We start from the raw sequence: 16466 nt of genomic DNA on the forward strand, positions 1-16466 counted from the left end.
ACAGGATGTTTCACACTGCATGACTTCACAATAGGAAGAATCATCCACATCTCTGTCTGGTCCTCAAACTGTGTTTCACAACCAAACATACCCCAGAAATAATAAGGAAATAACACCAGATCACATGTGAGATCAGAGTTCTCACACAAGACTGGTAATGGAACCCTGCAAAAAGTTCTCCATCCAAATGGTCAGTGTGGGGAACAAGGATTGTGCGTTCTGCAGAATTGACCAGATGAATAATTGGGACCAGTGTCCTGCTGCGGCTGGTCAAGGAAATGTTTCTGCTTTATTTCTGTTTGATGTAATTGTAAAGATTATTTATTCTGATAACTATATTCAAGACATTTTCTGATAAAAACCTATAAACTGTATTAAACTATAATACTGTGCTCCAACTGAAGCCATGCTTGCTGATATTGTGGTCTATAACTCCTCCCTGAACTGACCGCTGCCCTGTATCTCGCTCTCTCTTTGGCTGTTGGTCATTACAGAGGTACGTTTCAGTCAGAACTCCTTTCACACTGCAGGATTTTGAGTCACCGACAGGTCCAGATTCAGACTCGGTCAGATCGAATTTTTGGTCACTCGAGTGCATGAGCTCCGATTTGCCCTGAAACTAGTCGTCGACTGAAAAGTCGTGCATTGTAAACTCAGCTTCAGCTGAAAGCGCTAGTTTGTTAGTTTTTGGTTTCTCAGTCACACAACGAGCCACAACAGCTTGAGGAACCACAAAAGCCACTAATGGCCAAGACAAACATCCTGGAGATGCTTCATAGAAAACTAATCCCATCCAAGTAGAATTCACATCAGACAAGCAGAACTAGTGGTCATTTATTTTATTAGTCTCTCATTAGAAGCTGTAACTGATCATGTAATTAATCCTCAGCCTGTACATGTTCTCGAGTACATGTTCTCATACACATCAAGACATGAAACGAAAGGAGGACTGAAGCAGGGTTACTTGAGCAGCACCTTCAGCTTCACTGGGGCCAAGGACACAGGCATCTGAAACGCACCTTATAATTCATACATCTTCCATTCACCTGCTGATTATTCACACAGGCAAAGCCATGCACCGTGTTGTAGCTGAAGGAGAGACGTTTCAAATCAACATTCAGAACCTGATCTATAACACAGAACTGTTCTAATCACAACAGGTTCTATGGTGATGTTAACTTGTAAAGTAGAACTCACTATGCAAACACTTGTTCAGTTTGTGAGGCTAGAACACCAGAGAGAGTCCGAGCTTCAATGGATAAAGGCTTGGAGCAGATCTTTCCTGGATATTCCACTCTCAGTCTGTCTAAGATCTCATAATCTCCTGATCCACCAGGATTGTCCCGGTTAAACCACTGAGTGAAACAAACTGAAAAAGATTAAACAAAATTTACAGAAACCTGCATGGGTACCTGCATTATCTTCACTGGGTCATGTTAATGTACACTGTAACACAGTTTAATACACCAGATAGGGAATTAAAAAACCTCACATTTGGGAGGAATCGCCTGGATTTCAGGAACAAGTCCTGCAATGTAGACAAACACAGTGTATAATACACACACACACACACACACAGAGAGAACACTTAACATAAGGAACAGATTCTGAGTAGACTAACCGATCACAAGAATCAGGAACACGCCAAAGATCTAGGAGAAAACCCATAGATTAGATTTAAAATCAGAACAGAAAAGTGTTACAGGAAAACATTGAAAACAAAGGCATCAAGATCAGTGAAGCTCAGAGGATGAAAGTCACCAACGCCTTCATGCTGCCTCAAGTCTCCAACTACAAAACTAACCTCACGTTCTCTTAAGCCTCGTTCACACTACAGGATTTTAAGCCCGATTTCAAATGAACGAGCTGGCCGATGGTTAAAGTCTTGTAGTGTGACCAGGCCTATATCTGGCATGTTAAATATCTGGGACGGTTGGCCGACTCGACATCACGTGGTGACCAGGCCTGGTCACACTACAAGACTTTAACCGTGGGCAGATCGCTTTGCTGTTCAGACTACAGGACTTCACTGTATGTCTTTTTGTCTTTGTGGTGTTCACACTACGCGACGCTTCGTAAATGATCCACAAGAGGGCGTCGCACACCACACCATCTGACAACAACTCTTGTTACTCAACGCCTCAACGCCGTCCCCAACATTTTGTCACAAAAACACACGCGACAGGTGGATCCGGAAATGATGCGAGACTTTCGGTAGAGGTTTGTTTTGAAAATGGACGTCGGCAGGAGTCTCGCTCTAAATAAATGTTGTGTTCACACTATTTTTGAAGCCATGTTGCTGCTGCTGCTTTTCTTCTGGTGACCTCAACTCTGTTGACTTGCTCTCTCATTGGCTGGAGGTCGCAGCTACAACTGACACCACGTGATGTGGAGTCGGCCGACCGTCCCAGATATTTAACATGCCAGGTATCTGGATTTTGTCTGCGACGCGTCAGTGAGCCTCTTTGAGGCATCGTTGAGTAGATCACACATAAAGATTGCCGAGCGCTGATCACCCGCTGATTTTCCCACGATCACAGACCGATCTGTCGGCCAGCTCGTTAATTTACAAATCGGGCTTAAAATCCTGTAGTGTGAAAGAGGCTTTAGTCTGACAGTCTTGAAGGCCCATGAGGCTTTTAAGAGTCATTATTAAATAGAACATTTTGAATGGCTCCCAATTTCCTCACACGTGAACAATCTCCACTGAAATAACGAGCAGCTACAGCTGATTGGTTATTAATCAGCATGATAAAAGCAGAGCTGCGGCTTCAAACCTGATTACCAAAAATTACTATTGCAGGTGTTTAAAGTGTCAATAACGCTTTGTTGACTGTTTTGTCCACTAGATGTCGCTCTTTAGATATGTGCACAGTGTTCCACTTTTCTATATATGTAGTGTAGATTTATACAGATGATTGTAATTAATAGTTGTATAAATTATAAATACATAAGAAATAAATGTAGTTTAAACCAGATTTATTTTTATCAAGGCGTAGAACATATGAATTAGCTGGGTATTCGCAGTTAGCACTGTTGCCTCACAGCAAGGTCTGGGTTCGAGTCCCGGGTTCGAACAGGCAGGCCTTTCTGTGTGGAGTTTCCATGTTCTCCCCGTGCCTGCGTGGGTTTACTCCGGGTACTCCAGTTTCCTCACACATTCCAAAAACATGTACATTAGGTTGATTGGTAATTCTAAATTGTCCATAGGAGTGAGTGTGAGTGTGTGGTTGTCTGTCTATATGTGGCCCTGTGATGGACTGGTGACCTGTCCAGGGTGTACCCCTGCCTTTCACCCAATGTGCGCTGGGATAGGCTCCAGCAGACCCCCGTGACCCTAATTAGGAATAAGCGGGTATAGACAATAGATGGATGGACGGGTATCCGCAGCAACGGTGTAAGTACCCGGATGAGACTCTGGGCTCTGATAGTTCCGGATGAAACCTGCGTTGCTTTATGGGATTTGTAGTTTGCCTAAAGGACTACAGAGAGAATCACAAGCCTCGAGTCTACATAATATTCGAATGATACGTGAACGTGTGGCATGTTCCAATATATTCTTAAACAATACAGACCTACTTAAATACGTTACAACTTATTAAACCGACACCTTTACATATCTATTTATGATTTATTCGTTTAATCAGGAATTTTATTTTCTACTGCTGGGTGACGTAGCTATCGCGTCATTGCATCGCGAGACGACCAGACAAACGCGCGCACGCGCAGATTGGTTTTAAAATTTTTGCACGGTGAGCTTGATGGTGTAGAGTCTCGCTGTGAGAGGAAACAATGGCGACTGCGGGAACTGCGGCGACTGCGGCGGGCGGCACGGGTTCAGGAGGATCAGCGGCCGGTCAGGCGGGGCCTGGTGCTTCGGTGGGCCGGAAAAAGGATGGGGGGCCATCGGCTAAATTTTGGGAGAGCGCTGAGACGGTTTCTCAGCTCGAGTCGGTTCGTCAGTGGATCGGAAAACACTACAAAAAGGTTAGCTGGATAATGCTAATGCTAAACTAGCTGTTGTATGTTGGGGCAGCGTCTCAAATGCACTTCTAGTGCACTACATAGGGAGCGTGGTTCATTATCTCCCTACACACTGTAGTGCACTTGTATACGGTGTGCGGAGCGATTTGGGTCACGACCTGGGTTAACCGCGCTAACACAAGCCTGTTATAATCGGATATTCTTGTTTAAAGTTGTTAAATACGGCTTTATTGGTCTGTAAAAATTAATATAAATGGTTAGTTTAAGGGTATTAATTCTAAATAGCTCGTGTATTCGCTAACCTGAATTAGTTAGGAGTTAGTTAACCAGCCATAATGGTTTATTTATCAGCCTTTTTATGGAATGTTTGTTATATTGTATATTATATGCATATAGTCTATTTTCTTGCATTTTAAAAACTAGGATTTTTTAAAGATTTAGGATTTTTTTTAATTTGACGGTGTAGCAGCAGAATTCGTTAGCTTAGCCAAATTCTGTTTTCAATTTTCACAAAAATTCATCTTGCTCTTAGAAATATTGAACTCTCACAAGGAAAATAACACTTGTGATTATTTTAACATTTCTGATGATTTTATGACGCGAACTTCTGAAATGATTGGGGGTTTTTTTTCCAGTCAGTGGAGTAAAATTAGCAAATTGCTAACAACAACTAGTCTTTCTCCATCAGTTTTCCGACCGAATCCCGCCTTCTTATTCGCGATTGGCTACTAGTGTCCCTGTTCTGCGCTACGATTGGTTGATTTTTTAATATTGACATAACCGTAGCCAATCATGATTTTGTATTTATAAGACGCTCCTAGCAAATCCTTGGTCAGGGGGCGGGATTATTATTATTTTGAATATGCATTGGGGGGAGGGGGTGAATAACGGTAGCTCACCTGTTTTGTTTACTCTGCTGCGTGCAAAAGTTTACACACACACACACACACACACACACACACACACACACATACACACACACACAGCTGTTTTTGTCAAATAATAGATAATATTAATTAAAAAAAAAAAAGAGACTATAAATTATTTTAAACCCTTAAGATGATCCAGGAATGTTAAGTCTTGATGTTAGGAATTTTTTATATACAGTGTGTGTGTTGTGTGTGTGTGTGTGTGTGTTGTGTGTGTGTGTGTGTGTGTGTGTGTGTGTGTGTGTGCCCGCATGCTTACAGTCATATAAATCAGCCTACACTGACATATTGTCTATGTTCTGTCAAAGTATGTCCAGGCCGACTCTCCATCTTGTAAGTCGTTGGCGGGGCTGGTGGTCCAGCTTCTCCAGTTTCAGGAGGATGCGTTCGGACGCAGAGTGAGCAATCCAGCCCTCACCAAACTGCCCGTAAGTCACTATGTGTGACCAGTGTGTGGATATGCTGTCCATACTCTGATAAAATGAGTCACTTAATAACATGATCAGATCAGCCACAGTTCACGCAAAACACATGCCTTATTGTGGTTAAAGATGGGGGTCTTTATGAGAATGTGCTGTACTGCTGACCCATGATGGTCCGTTTTGTGTCTTAGGCCAAAAGCTTCTTGGACTTCAAAGCAGGTGGAGCTCTGTGTCACATCCTGGGATCTGCTTATAAGTTTAAAAGTGAACAGGGATGGTGAGTTATGATGTGAAGAGGAAAGTGTGCTGACGTTACACCTGTGATTTTTTTCCGTCTTACTTGTGTGTGTGTGTGTATGTGCTCTCACTCAGGCGACGGTTCGATCTGCAGAATCCATCCAGGATGGACAGAAATGTGGAGATGTTTATGAATATTGAGAAAACTCTTGCACAGGTAAGATGCACACCTGAGATCATCGTCCTGTACAGTTCATGTGTGAGGTGTTGTGTGCTTGTGTACTTGAACTCCTTGCTAGTTTCTTGAGGAAAGTGTGTGTGTGTGTCTTCTGTAACGTTCCATCATGCAGAATAACTGTCTGACTCGACCAAACGTGTACATCTCATCTGACGTGGACCAAAAACAGGCCAGCAAACTGAAAGACATCATCAAGAGACATCAGGTCAGAGACACTGGCTCAGGGTGTGTGCAGTGTACTTGACCATTACAGCTCGGTTCTGGTTCTGATTCTAAACATGCTTTCTTTATTTGTTAGGGCTCCATCACTGAGGACAAATCCAAAGCCACACATGTCATCTGTCCATCTCCAGCACAGATGGAGGAAGGTGAGCTTCAACACACACACACACATTATGTGCTGATGGTGTATTATCAGTGCTTATTGCTATGAACTGTTCCTGAATCAGCAGTGTGAGGTGTTTACAGCAAGAGAGGATTAAACATGGACAAAGGGTTTCAGTACACGGTCCCTTTGGCCAGACACGATGGTGGTGTGCTGGGATTTAGGACGAGTCAGTAAACAGTGTACACATTCAGCTTTTATAACTGCCTTAACAGTAAAAGTCGGCTGTGATGAACTGGTCAGCTCGTCTCCGTGGCTAAGTGTAAGAGCTGTGTGATTACTGCAGCTGATTTCTTCACTGAGGAAATGAAAGTGTGTGTGTGATTTTTCCAGAGGAGTGGCTGCGTCCTGTCATGCGCAAAGACAAGCAGGTGCTGGTTCACTGGGGGAATTATCCTGACAGGTGTGTAACACACACACACACACACACACACGTGCACAAAGGCTGTTAAATTTCGTATTAATTCTACTGGACGATCTACAGTTTGCTGAATAGGACCGTCCAAGGTGCTAACTTTTACTGTTGTAGTGCTGTTGTTGACCCCTTGCTACACTGATACCCGACGAAACACCTGGACATGACGGTCAACCTGAATACTGTTAAAATTCACCAGTTAGAGAAGTTAGATTCACTGAAGGGGAAAGGATGTGACCTCTAACATGCTGTCTTTAATAGGGTTCAGAATGGTGGATCAGTGTTTTTTAATTTTTAAGCTGTATTTTGTTTAAGCAGTGTTGTCACCTCTGGACAGATGTATGAGATCCTGACTGGACACTGCACCATTTTAACTTTCTCTGATAGATTTAAACAGTCAGTGTGTTCATTCACTGATTCAGTATCCACACACACATTCTGGGTCTCGGATAACACAAGTCTTTTTTCAGTGCTGTTTTGGGTTTCTTGTGTGTGCAGTTACGATACCTGGCTTTCCAGCAGTGATGTGGACGGTGATATCGAGGATCCTCCCAGCTCAGAGAAACCGTGGAGGGTGAGAAGATTGGAATAATAATCCACACTGTCCTGTTCACCCGTCAGTAAAGATCAGTTCAGATGCCCAGTTTCCACACCCCGGTCAGATTCCTGGCCTTTTCAGATAGGGTTAAGTGTATAGAGTAGTTTCCTACATTACAGGAGCTGCTCCGTGATATGATTTCTGTCCAGATGAATGTCTCTGCTCCTGTGGTCATTTCATTACCATTAGCTATTTTGGGCATCCTGCTGATAAACTAATCCAGCCCGAATAGAGCTAATGCACATAGTGAGTAAATGTCCCTGTGGAAGAGGGTGTTTGAGTGATGAGAGATAAACACCACAGTCTTGATTTATATAGTGTGCGGAATTCATCACATGGATTTAAAATGTCACATGAGTATTTATTTACTTATTTATTTGGACTTTATCTGCTTCAGGTGCACGCAAAGTGGGTCCTGGACACGGACGCCTTTAACGAGTGGATGAATGAGGAGGATTATGAAGTAGATGAGAACAGGAAGCTGGTGAACTTCCGCCAGCGCATCTTCCTTAAAGAGGAGGAGGTGAGCTAACACAGCTGGATGTGCTCGGCTGCTCGGGTCTGAGTACCTGCGTCTCCCAACACTGTTTAACACGACCTCAGGAGTGTGTGTTTATGTAAAACGCTGCATTCTGGGTCATCTGTGATCCTTAATGGTATACTAGGATTATTTTTGAACGGAACAGTAGCATTGACTGATCAAACCCGAGTGTGTTACAGCAGTGTTGGAACGCAGCGTGTGTGTTGTGTTTAGTAATCGGCTGCTCAGGCCTACGTCATCCATCCTTATCACCCAGACACTTTCCACCTTCCCTCATCCTCCTTCTCCTCTTCCTCTTCACCTTTTCGCCCTGCTGTGTGTGAAACCGTTCCATTCTCTCGTTCATTCTTGCATTCTCTCGCTCTTTCTCTCATCCCTCATCCTGTTGCTGTGGTTACTGATCAGTCTTCCCGTACACCTGATCGTAAGGAGCGAAAGTCTCTGGCTGGTGGGAAGAAGAGGCGGCGATCCCCGTCCCCCCCAAGCACCCCTGCAGAGTCCCGCAAGAAGGGCAGCAAGAAAGGGTACACATATAATATATATATATATACACACACACACACACACACACACACACACACACAAGGTGTTAGGAGGGAGAACCAATCTCACAACTGTCTCCGTGGATTCAGGAATGCCGGGCCGCACTGGAAGCGCAGAGGTCATCGTGATGATGATGAGCAGGATGAAGATCTCACCAAGGACATGGAGGACCCATCTCCTGTCCCAGGAATGGAGGAGGTTTCTCTGCCCAAAAATGGTTAGCAGCTATGCACACACACGTGTGCACACACACACACACACTTATTTAGTGGGATTGGAACAGAGCACAGATGTTGGTTGTGTTTAAAGTCGTTAGTCATTGTTTTTCTTTTGCTGCAGTTAATCAGAAGAAGGACAGTGAGAATGCACCGGTCAAAGGAGGGACCATGGCTGATCTAGGTAAGAGCGCCCCCTGTCTACATACACTCACATAAATCACTACAGTTGTGTTTGTATGGTCAGTTAATGTTTACATAGTGTTCTGTACTGACAGGAATAATGTTAATTCTCTCTCTCTGTCTGTCTGTCTCTTCTTTCTTTCTTTCTCTTTCTTTCTTTCTTTCTTTCTTTCTCTCTCTCTTTCTCTCTGTCTCTCTCTCAGATGAACAGGAAGATGGCTCTGTGGGCTCTGGGGGGAAGGTAGGAGATATTATCATGTGTGAGAAGATCAGTGCACTGTTTACCCTGTGATACTTATTGTGAAAACTGTACAGTTCAGCAACATGATGCAGGTGTGTGTGTGTGTGTGTGTGTGACAGGATGATGATGAACAAGGCAAGATGGAGGTGAATCGTCTCATGGACTCTGGCGAGGACAACGTGACGGAGCAAACGCATCACATCATCATTCCCAGTTACTCCGCCTGGTTTGACTATAACTCGTAAGAGCTTCTGTCTTATTTTCTGTGTGTGTGTTTAACCTGTAGATTGTAATGTGATCTCAGAAACTGCTTTTCAGGCTTGCTTCTTACTATTCTTTTATCTCATTTGTTTTTTGGGCGAGGTTAAGTGTGTGTGTGTGTGTGTGTGTGTGTGTGTGTGTGTTCCCAGGATTCATGAAATAGAGAGACGAGCCTTACCAGAGTTCTTCAATGGAAAAAACAAGTCGAAATCCCCAGAGATGTGAGTTTTGTTTCATTTATTTTCCTAATTCTTTCTGTTCTTTATTCTCTTTTTAAACTGTGTATAAGTATAATAAAGTTCAACCCTGTATGTTTATTTACTGTGTTTATTAATAGACTGTCCTAAAATCCAGACAGAAATGCCATAAGATCATAAGAAACGTCTCTTTATATATTTGTAGATGTATCTGTAATAGAACTGGTTATTTATTGTTTATAAACTACACATCTCTCTCTCTAACGTGGTGTGTGTTTGTGTGTAGATATCTGGCATATCGGAACTTCATGATTGATACGTATCGACTGAACCCTCAGGAATACCTCACCTCCACTTCCTGCAGACGCAACCTCACTGGAGACGTGTGCGCTGTCATGAGGTAATTACTTTCTCTCTCTCTCTGTCTTTGTCTCTCACCCCCATTTCTTTCTCTCTCTCTCTCACACACACAACTATACAACAATAACTGTGTGTGTGTGTGTCAGGGTGCATGCGTTTCTGGAGCAGTGGGGTCTCATTAACTATCAGGTGGATGCAGACAGCAGGCCGATGCCGATGGGTCCTCCACCCACACCACACTTTAACGTCCTGGCCGATACACCGTCAGGCCTCATCCCTCTACATCATCGCCCCCCGCAGGTCAGCATGCGCGCCCACACACACACACACACACACACACACACACACACAGCTTCCTTTAACTGTTTGTAACACACAGACTTTGCTACATTATTCTGTTTTACCTTCACCACACACACACACAGAGACAGTTAACTCTTCTCAAGAGTATAAAAGTGAACTGCACTTTTTTCTTAACTGAAGCTCTTCTCACTTTTACGTGATTTGTCATTTTTAAAGATCTTTATTTTCCTGTGTATCAGGTTCCTTCAGCTCAGCAGATGCTTAACTTTCCAGAGAAGAGCAAAGAAAAACCGACAGACCTGCAGAACTTTGGCCTCAGGACAGATATGTACTCCAAGAAGAATCCTAAGGTGAGCTCCTGGAGCCCTGACTCTGAAAGTGAACACCTGAGCACTTTTAAGGCCCCAGTCTGTAAAAATCCCAGATGATATCACTTCACCCATCCTGCTTCTTGCTGCTTGTGCAGTGTCTCAGACATGGCTGTAGTATAAAATTTCTAAAGATTTGTGTGTGTTTTCCAGAGTAAAGGAGGAAGCGGAACACGAGAGTGGACTGAGCAAGAAACTCTGCTGCTGTTAGAGGTGACGTCAGAATCCTACTTCTGAACTTCTCTCTGCAGTGAACACTTAGGGGATCATTTCTTTTTTGAAGGTAATAATGAATTTTCTGTGTGCTTCAGGCCCTGGAGATGTACAAGGACGATTGGAACAAGGTTTCCGAGCACGTTGGCAGCCGAACACAGGACGAGTGTATCCTCCACTTCCTGCGGCTGCCCATCGAGGACCCGTACCTGGAGAGTTCCGAAGCGTCTCTTGGACCACTCGCCTACCAGCCTGTCCCCTTCAGCCAGTCGGGAAATCCCGTCATGAGCACTGTGGCCTTCCTCGCATCCGTGGTGGACCCCAGAGTGGCCGCAGCTGCTGCTAAGGCAGCTCTTGGTGTGTGTGTGTGTGTGTGTGTGTGTGTGTGTGTGTGTGTGTGTGTGTGTGTGTGTGTGTGTGTGTGTGTATACCGTTTACCCGATCATCTAGGGTCATGATTGTCCTAATCCACATTCTTATGTAGTAATAATGTGTTTTTTTTGTTACTCTTTAAGAAGCTCTTGTTGCATATTATGCATCACATACTACTGCATGAAACAGTATAGAGAAATATTGGAACCATTTTGTTTCTATGGTTACCACCTGGGATATTATTTAGTAAGATAGTACAAAGTGCTCTAAGAGAAAGCTTCAAGGTGACTAAACACCTAGTTAACAGTACATGTATAAGTTCTGTGATATAGTTGTTTGTATTTGAGCTGTCGTGTGTGTGTGTGTGTGTGTGTGTGTGTGTGTGTGTGTGTGTAGAGGAGTTCTCCCGTGTGAGAGAGGAAGTCCCAGCTGAGCTGGTCGAGGCTCATGTAAAGAAAGTGCAGGAGGCAGCAAAGAGCACGGGGAAAGTTGACCCCTGCTATGGCCTGGAGAGCAGTGGCATCGCAGGAACAGCACCAGAGGAAGAGAAAACCGGTACGGATCTGTTCTAATCCTCACGATCTGTAGTATGATAGCATGTGCAGTGATGTATGAGCTTTAGCTTTAAGAGATTTAAGTAAACAGGAGGAGTTATACTGGCTCTGATGTTATACCAGTTCCTAACACCAGAGGGCAGCATTTCTCCTAATGACACTACAGAAACGACTAATTTGTTTTATATAATTCAGTTGAAACGTGTTAATATGCTGCGTGCTCTGAATGTGATTACATCATCAAATACGTTTTCAATCTTTACACTTAGATTGCCCCACTGGAGGAAGATTTTATAATTCTGAAAAAAGAGGTTGTTCCAGATGTGTTGCAGATGTGTGATAAACCTGCTTAATAACCTTTGCTTATAACATCACTATATAGAGTAATATTGCATTTTGTAGTTCTTTTCAACATGCTGACCAAGACCGATTAGTAGTTTAACTGTAGGTTAAATCAGGTAGATAAGCAGGTTAACATCACCTCGCGTTAGTGTATCGTTTAATACGAGGCTCTCTAACACCGTACCTCTGGATATCCAGAAATACCTTCAGACTGCACAATAAAGTTTTCAGTATATGAGTTTCATACACTGCGGTCAATACTACAAATATTTTGGTCTGTTCTGATATCACACACACGCACAGGTCATGCTTGTTTTTGCTGCAAGGAACCACTGTTGTATTGAACTGAATTGAGTTTTGACGTTTTATTAGTGAGCAGATGGAGACAGAAACTGAGTGTGATGTGGAAGTGTAATTTATTAAACAGATTAAAAATGAAATTGCACGAGATATGTGATATTTGATGATTTCTTTGGTTGTGCTGCGTTTGTCTCAGAAACAACAGAAACAGAGAAGATGGAAACGGATTCGGAGTCTCAGCAGGGAGAGAAGGTGAGCATGTTCACATCAAAGAGGTCTTCATACACTACAGATGATGAATGTTCGTCTGGTGAACTCTAACACGAAGTCCTCTTTATTAATGAATCTTAGTGTCCGGTGATGACTTTAATATCCACACTCTGAACTTTTGTCATTTTTTGTTTTAAAGAGCATGGTTGTTGTTAGAATCAGGATCTCTGTTCAGTTGGTGCAGATTCATGGAAATTGTGAAACGTACACTTTCTCTTATCAGTGTAGAAACGTCTTCAGGCATTGCCATGTGATTTTTGTGTGTTTGTAGACGGAGTCCAAGGACGAAACTGAGAAAGCGAACGAAGCGGCAGAGAAACCAGCGGAGGGAGAGAAAGTGAAGAGCGAGACTGCAGAGAAACCAGAGGGTGAGGAAGACGAGAGCGATGGAGGAGAGACGAAGGAAGCGGGTGCTGCTGATGGTAACACACTCTCACTGTAAACTGACCTAGTTTGATCTAATTTGACTTTTTATAACAGATTTATATAATAACTGTCTGCTAATTAGCATCTGTTTAGTGTATATAGTTGTAAATGGGTTACTCTGACAGTGTGTGATCAGGTGTCACTCTTGATGACTTCAGAGAAAGAAAAGGAGGAGGCAATGGAGGTGACAGAGGGAGGGAAGGAGGGAGAGGAGGAGGAGACGACGGAGGAGGGCAAGAAGAAACTGGAGCTTGATATCGGAGAGGGAAACATCGCCACTGCTGCAGCTGCTGCTCTCGCCTCTGCTGCCACCAAGGCTAAGGTAAAACACACACAGTCACAGTTCAGTCACCAGAAATGTACCTCAAAACCCTAGATAATGACGAGTTCAAGCATTCTGCAAGATAAAGTGCGAGATGAACAGCTGATATCACGAATACAAAGGAAACCAGTAGAACACAGCTGGAGTTACAGCATGCTTCAGTAAACAGTGTAATTCTGCTATTTTGGTTCCCCATGTTGGAGTAATGAGTGGTGTTAGTACCATAGAGACACTATATGAAGACAATTGTCACACTGAAGTTTTATCATTCTCAGCTGATAGAAAGAGTGAGTGTGCGGTCTGGACATATTTCTCCGGACATTCTCTAGATATTTTAGTGTTTTATGGTTCGGGCAGAAGTGTCTACGCTCGTAGCAGTTTGTGAACACGTGTGTCCCTCTCCCTGTCAGCACTTGGCAGCAGTGGAAGAGAGGAAGATCAAGTCTCTGGTGGCACTGCTGGTGGAGACACAGATGAAGAAGCTGGAGATTAAACTGCGTCACTTCGAGGAGCTGGAGACCATCATGGATCGGGAGAAGGAGGCGGTGAGGCTCAAACACCATCATCTCCACTTACTGCTTCAGCTCAGTAATAATGTTTATATATGAAGGTTAAATGTCTGTGTGTGTGTCGGTTTCTCTCTCTGTCTCTTTCACTTGCGCCCTCTACAGCTGGAGTTGCAGAGGCAGCAGCTGCTGACGGAGAGGCAGGCTTTCCACATGGAGCAGCTGAAGTATGCAGAGATGAAAGCACGTCAACAGATGGAGCAACAGGCAGCGGCGGCCGCTGCAGCTCAGCATGTACAGCTAGCCCCGCCCTCCCATCTCGGAGCCCCTCCCCCAGGACATGGAGCTCCTCTTCCCCACGGTGCACCACCTCCATCTCAAATACCGCCACCAGGTATGAACCCTGGGCCTGGATATCCCACAATGCCCCACCTCATGGGACCCCACCATCCTCCACAGACAGGTCAGCACACACCTGTACCATGCACTGTTTCTGCTCTGAACAAATCCCTGATGCTCGTTAATTTGTTCATAATCACTGTAGATTTCAGGTTTTCCTTACCCAGAATGCATTCTGTGTGTGTGTGCAGGGCCAATGGTTGGACCGGGGCAGCCCATGCCTGGCCGTATGATGCCCGGTGCTCCCCCTGGGGCGATGCCTGGAGCTCCACCAGGCACGATGCCTCCAATGATGGGCTCCAGACACCCCGGAGCCCTGAACGGCATGTGTGAGTGTTTATTACTCATTACTCTACAGTGTTCTCTAGAGCAGGAGCTCTGACAGTAGAGCAGCTTTATATTAATGTGCTCGCTTTAATGCGTTATCGTTTCTATAGTAACGGCTCCTTCACAGGTACAACAGATGATCCACTGGTACACGTAATGTTAAAAAGCTGAAGTTTTCTTACAGTACATAGACAGTTCTGTACTTTTGAGGGAACAGGCTCTTTGCAGTTTCTCATTAACGTTAAACGAAGCATTTTTTAACAGAGAGGAACAACAACCGAAAATAACCTCATTCAACTGTACCTCACAGGAAGTGATGTAATAACGTGTAAACAGGAACTTCAGGATCTTAATCATTTATTTCACTCCTACAGACCCCGGTCCTCCAGCTCCTCCCCCTCCTTCGTCTTCTGCTACACAGCCTGATGGGATACCACCAGCTCCACCCACCTCACTTCCTGTGCGCCCACCTGAAAACTAACACGCCCACACAGACACACATTTGCATCTGTCTCTATTTTAACGCAGCTCCTGATATAGCTCCTGATCCTGATATCCACACACACACACACACACGCACATGCACACGCACATGCACACACACATGCACACACACACATGCACGGAGCCTCTCTCACTCCCTTATCTTACCTGCCTGTGAATGGTGTGACCTTGAGCTACTGATACACACTTGACACTGTTAACTCAGAGCTGGTGAACAGCTTCTACCTGTGTGTGTGTGTGTGTGTGTGTGTGTGTGTGTGTGTGTGTGTGGGGGGCAGTCAAGTTGAGCTTCTTTTCTTCCTTATCTCTTAGAATCTACCTCTCTGCTGGACTGTGTGTGTGTGTGTTATGATGCACTCTGGCTTGTAACACAATAGAGATTAATATAAACACACTTTCTCTTACACACATGTGCACACACAAGCTGAGTGCTAGAGGTGTGTGTGTGTGTGTGTGTTTGTGTGTTTGGCCTTTAGAGCTCCTGGGCTCCTAATATAGTTCTGCTTTTTTCTACCTCTGTTTCTGCTACCTCTCTCTCCCTCTCTATCTATCTTTTTGTCCCTATAAATCTATTTATTTCTTTTCCTTCTTCGCTTCTTTTCCTTCTTCTCTGTGCATCTCTCTCTCTCTGCCCCTCTCTCTGCCCATGTGACTGCTGCGTTACTGCTGTGTGGAGGTTGGTTTTTATCCTCCTTATCCTCAGGTGATCATTTTTCCCACACTACATTACAACACACACACACAAACACACACACTGTTACACACTTGTGTAGAGCTTCCACACTGTACTGTTCTGTGAGACAGGAGCTGTCTCTCTCTCTCTCTCTGTCTCTCTCTCTCTCTGTATCATTGCTTCATGGCTGTGTATGAGTTTAAGCTTGATGATGATGATGATGTATTTTTAAGAGAATAAACTTTGTGTAGACGCCTCTGTTCTTGGCACATTGAGCTTTTTAACCTGTAAGTGGTACTGAAACCCTGAAATAAACTGCTGTGGCCCTTTTTATATGCACATGTCTGTCCTTGTTCTGTCTGTTTTGAGAACACACACCTGCTCACCACCTTCACTTCTCCTGTGATGAGGATCCTGATAACATCACCTCCGGTACGACTAGTTCTGCTGTGATAAAGAGGAACCTGAGCTCCTCTACCCTGGAGGTTGTGAAATTTGGTTTTCATGAAAATCCTGTAAATCCAGAACATCTGTATCCACCTGGTGCTCCTGAGTGAGAAGAAACACGAGGGTAAAGCTGGAGCTGCTGGACTTCAGGTGCTGGACCCTGCACGGATCACTGCAGCAGTCTCCCTGGAACATACCGTGGAGCTGAAGGTCTTTGAGTTCTCCAACGGTCAGCAGACCTTCTTCTCCACAGAGACTTCTAGAAGAGCTTTAGAGTCTCCATCAGAAACAGACTGCTTCACTCAGAGACGAAGAAGAAGTCTTAGAGCTTTGTCCAGAACATTGGATCAAGAGCAGCTTTAATGACCGAATGCGAGAGATAAAGAAAGAG

General features: G+C 44.2%; 2 protein-coding genes across 4 annotated transcripts; one reads left to right on the forward strand and one right to left on the reverse strand.

The window, feature by feature from the left end:
• Positions 1 to 824: 824 nt before the first annotated feature.
• Positions 825 to 2586, reverse strand: LOC131343982 (cartilage intermediate layer protein 2-like). Its single transcript, XM_058375885.1, has 5 exons — positions 2281 to 2586; positions 1622 to 1652; positions 1493 to 1528; positions 1198 to 1369; positions 825 to 1089 (listed from the first exon to the last, which is right to left on the reverse strand). The coding sequence occupies exons 1-5, from the start codon at positions 2293 to 2295 to the stop codon at positions 984 to 986; spliced, it is 360 nt and encodes a 119-aa protein (XP_058231868.1). The 5' UTR covers positions 2296 to 2586; the 3' UTR covers positions 825 to 983.
• A 1148-nt stretch (positions 2587 to 3734) lies between these two features.
• On the forward strand, positions 3735 to 15967 carry smarcc1a (SWI/SNF related, matrix associated, actin dependent regulator of chromatin, subfamily c, member 1a). 3 transcript variants are annotated; one of them, XM_058375876.1, is made up of 28 exons: positions 3735 to 3987; positions 5222 to 5341; positions 5527 to 5612; positions 5708 to 5789; positions 5923 to 6015; positions 6109 to 6178; positions 6529 to 6598; positions 7109 to 7184; positions 7606 to 7731; positions 8155 to 8273; positions 8382 to 8509; positions 8632 to 8691; positions 8894 to 8931; positions 9051 to 9172; positions 9342 to 9413; positions 9676 to 9789; positions 9896 to 10049; positions 10292 to 10402; positions 10574 to 10633; positions 10732 to 10990; positions 11402 to 11560; positions 12398 to 12453; positions 12743 to 12893; positions 13023 to 13219; positions 13630 to 13764; positions 13891 to 14188; positions 14316 to 14453; positions 14826 to 15967. In XM_058375876.1, the coding sequence occupies exons 1-28, from the start codon at positions 3793 to 3795 to the stop codon at positions 14930 to 14932; spliced, it is 3396 nt and encodes a 1131-aa protein (XP_058231859.1). In that variant the 5' UTR covers positions 3735 to 3792; the 3' UTR covers positions 14933 to 15967. The 3 variants fall into 3 exon arrangements, with proteins under 3 accessions (XP_058231859.1, XP_058231860.1, XP_058231861.1); XM_058375877.1 differs by having other exon boundaries at positions 8179 to 8273; XM_058375878.1 differs by having other exon boundaries at positions 3736 to 3987; positions 13056 to 13219.
• The last annotated feature ends 499 nt before the right edge of the window (positions 15968 to 16466 follow it).

Source organism: Hemibagrus wyckioides, linkage group LG23, assembly GCF_019097595.1.
Source record: "Hemibagrus wyckioides isolate EC202008001 linkage group LG23, SWU_Hwy_1.0, whole genome shotgun sequence".
Taxonomy (NCBI): domain Eukaryota; kingdom Metazoa; phylum Chordata; class Actinopteri; order Siluriformes; family Bagridae; genus Hemibagrus; species Hemibagrus wyckioides.

Coding starts and splice junctions, on each gene's coding strand:
- LOC131343982 (XM_058375885.1), bottom strand. Junction 1,529..1,621: donor GTTCCTGATTCTTGTGATCG/GTTAGTCTACTC, acceptor TCTACATTGCAG/GACTTGTTCCTGAAATCCAG. Junction 1,370..1,492: donor CCAGGCGATTCCTCCCAAAT/GTGAGGTTTTTT, acceptor AATCTTTTTCAG/TTTGTTTCACTCAGTGGTTT.
- smarcc1a (XM_058375876.1), top strand. CDS start 3,793: ATGGCGACTGCGGGAACTGCGGCGACTGCGGCGGGCGGCACGGGTTCA. Junction 6,016..6,108: donor ACATCATCAAGAGACATCAG/GTCAGAGACACT, acceptor TTTATTTGTTAG/GGCTCCATCACTGAGGACAA. Junction 6,179..6,528: donor TCCAGCACAGATGGAGGAAG/GTGAGCTTCAAC, acceptor TGATTTTTCCAG/AGGAGTGGCTGCGTCCTGTC.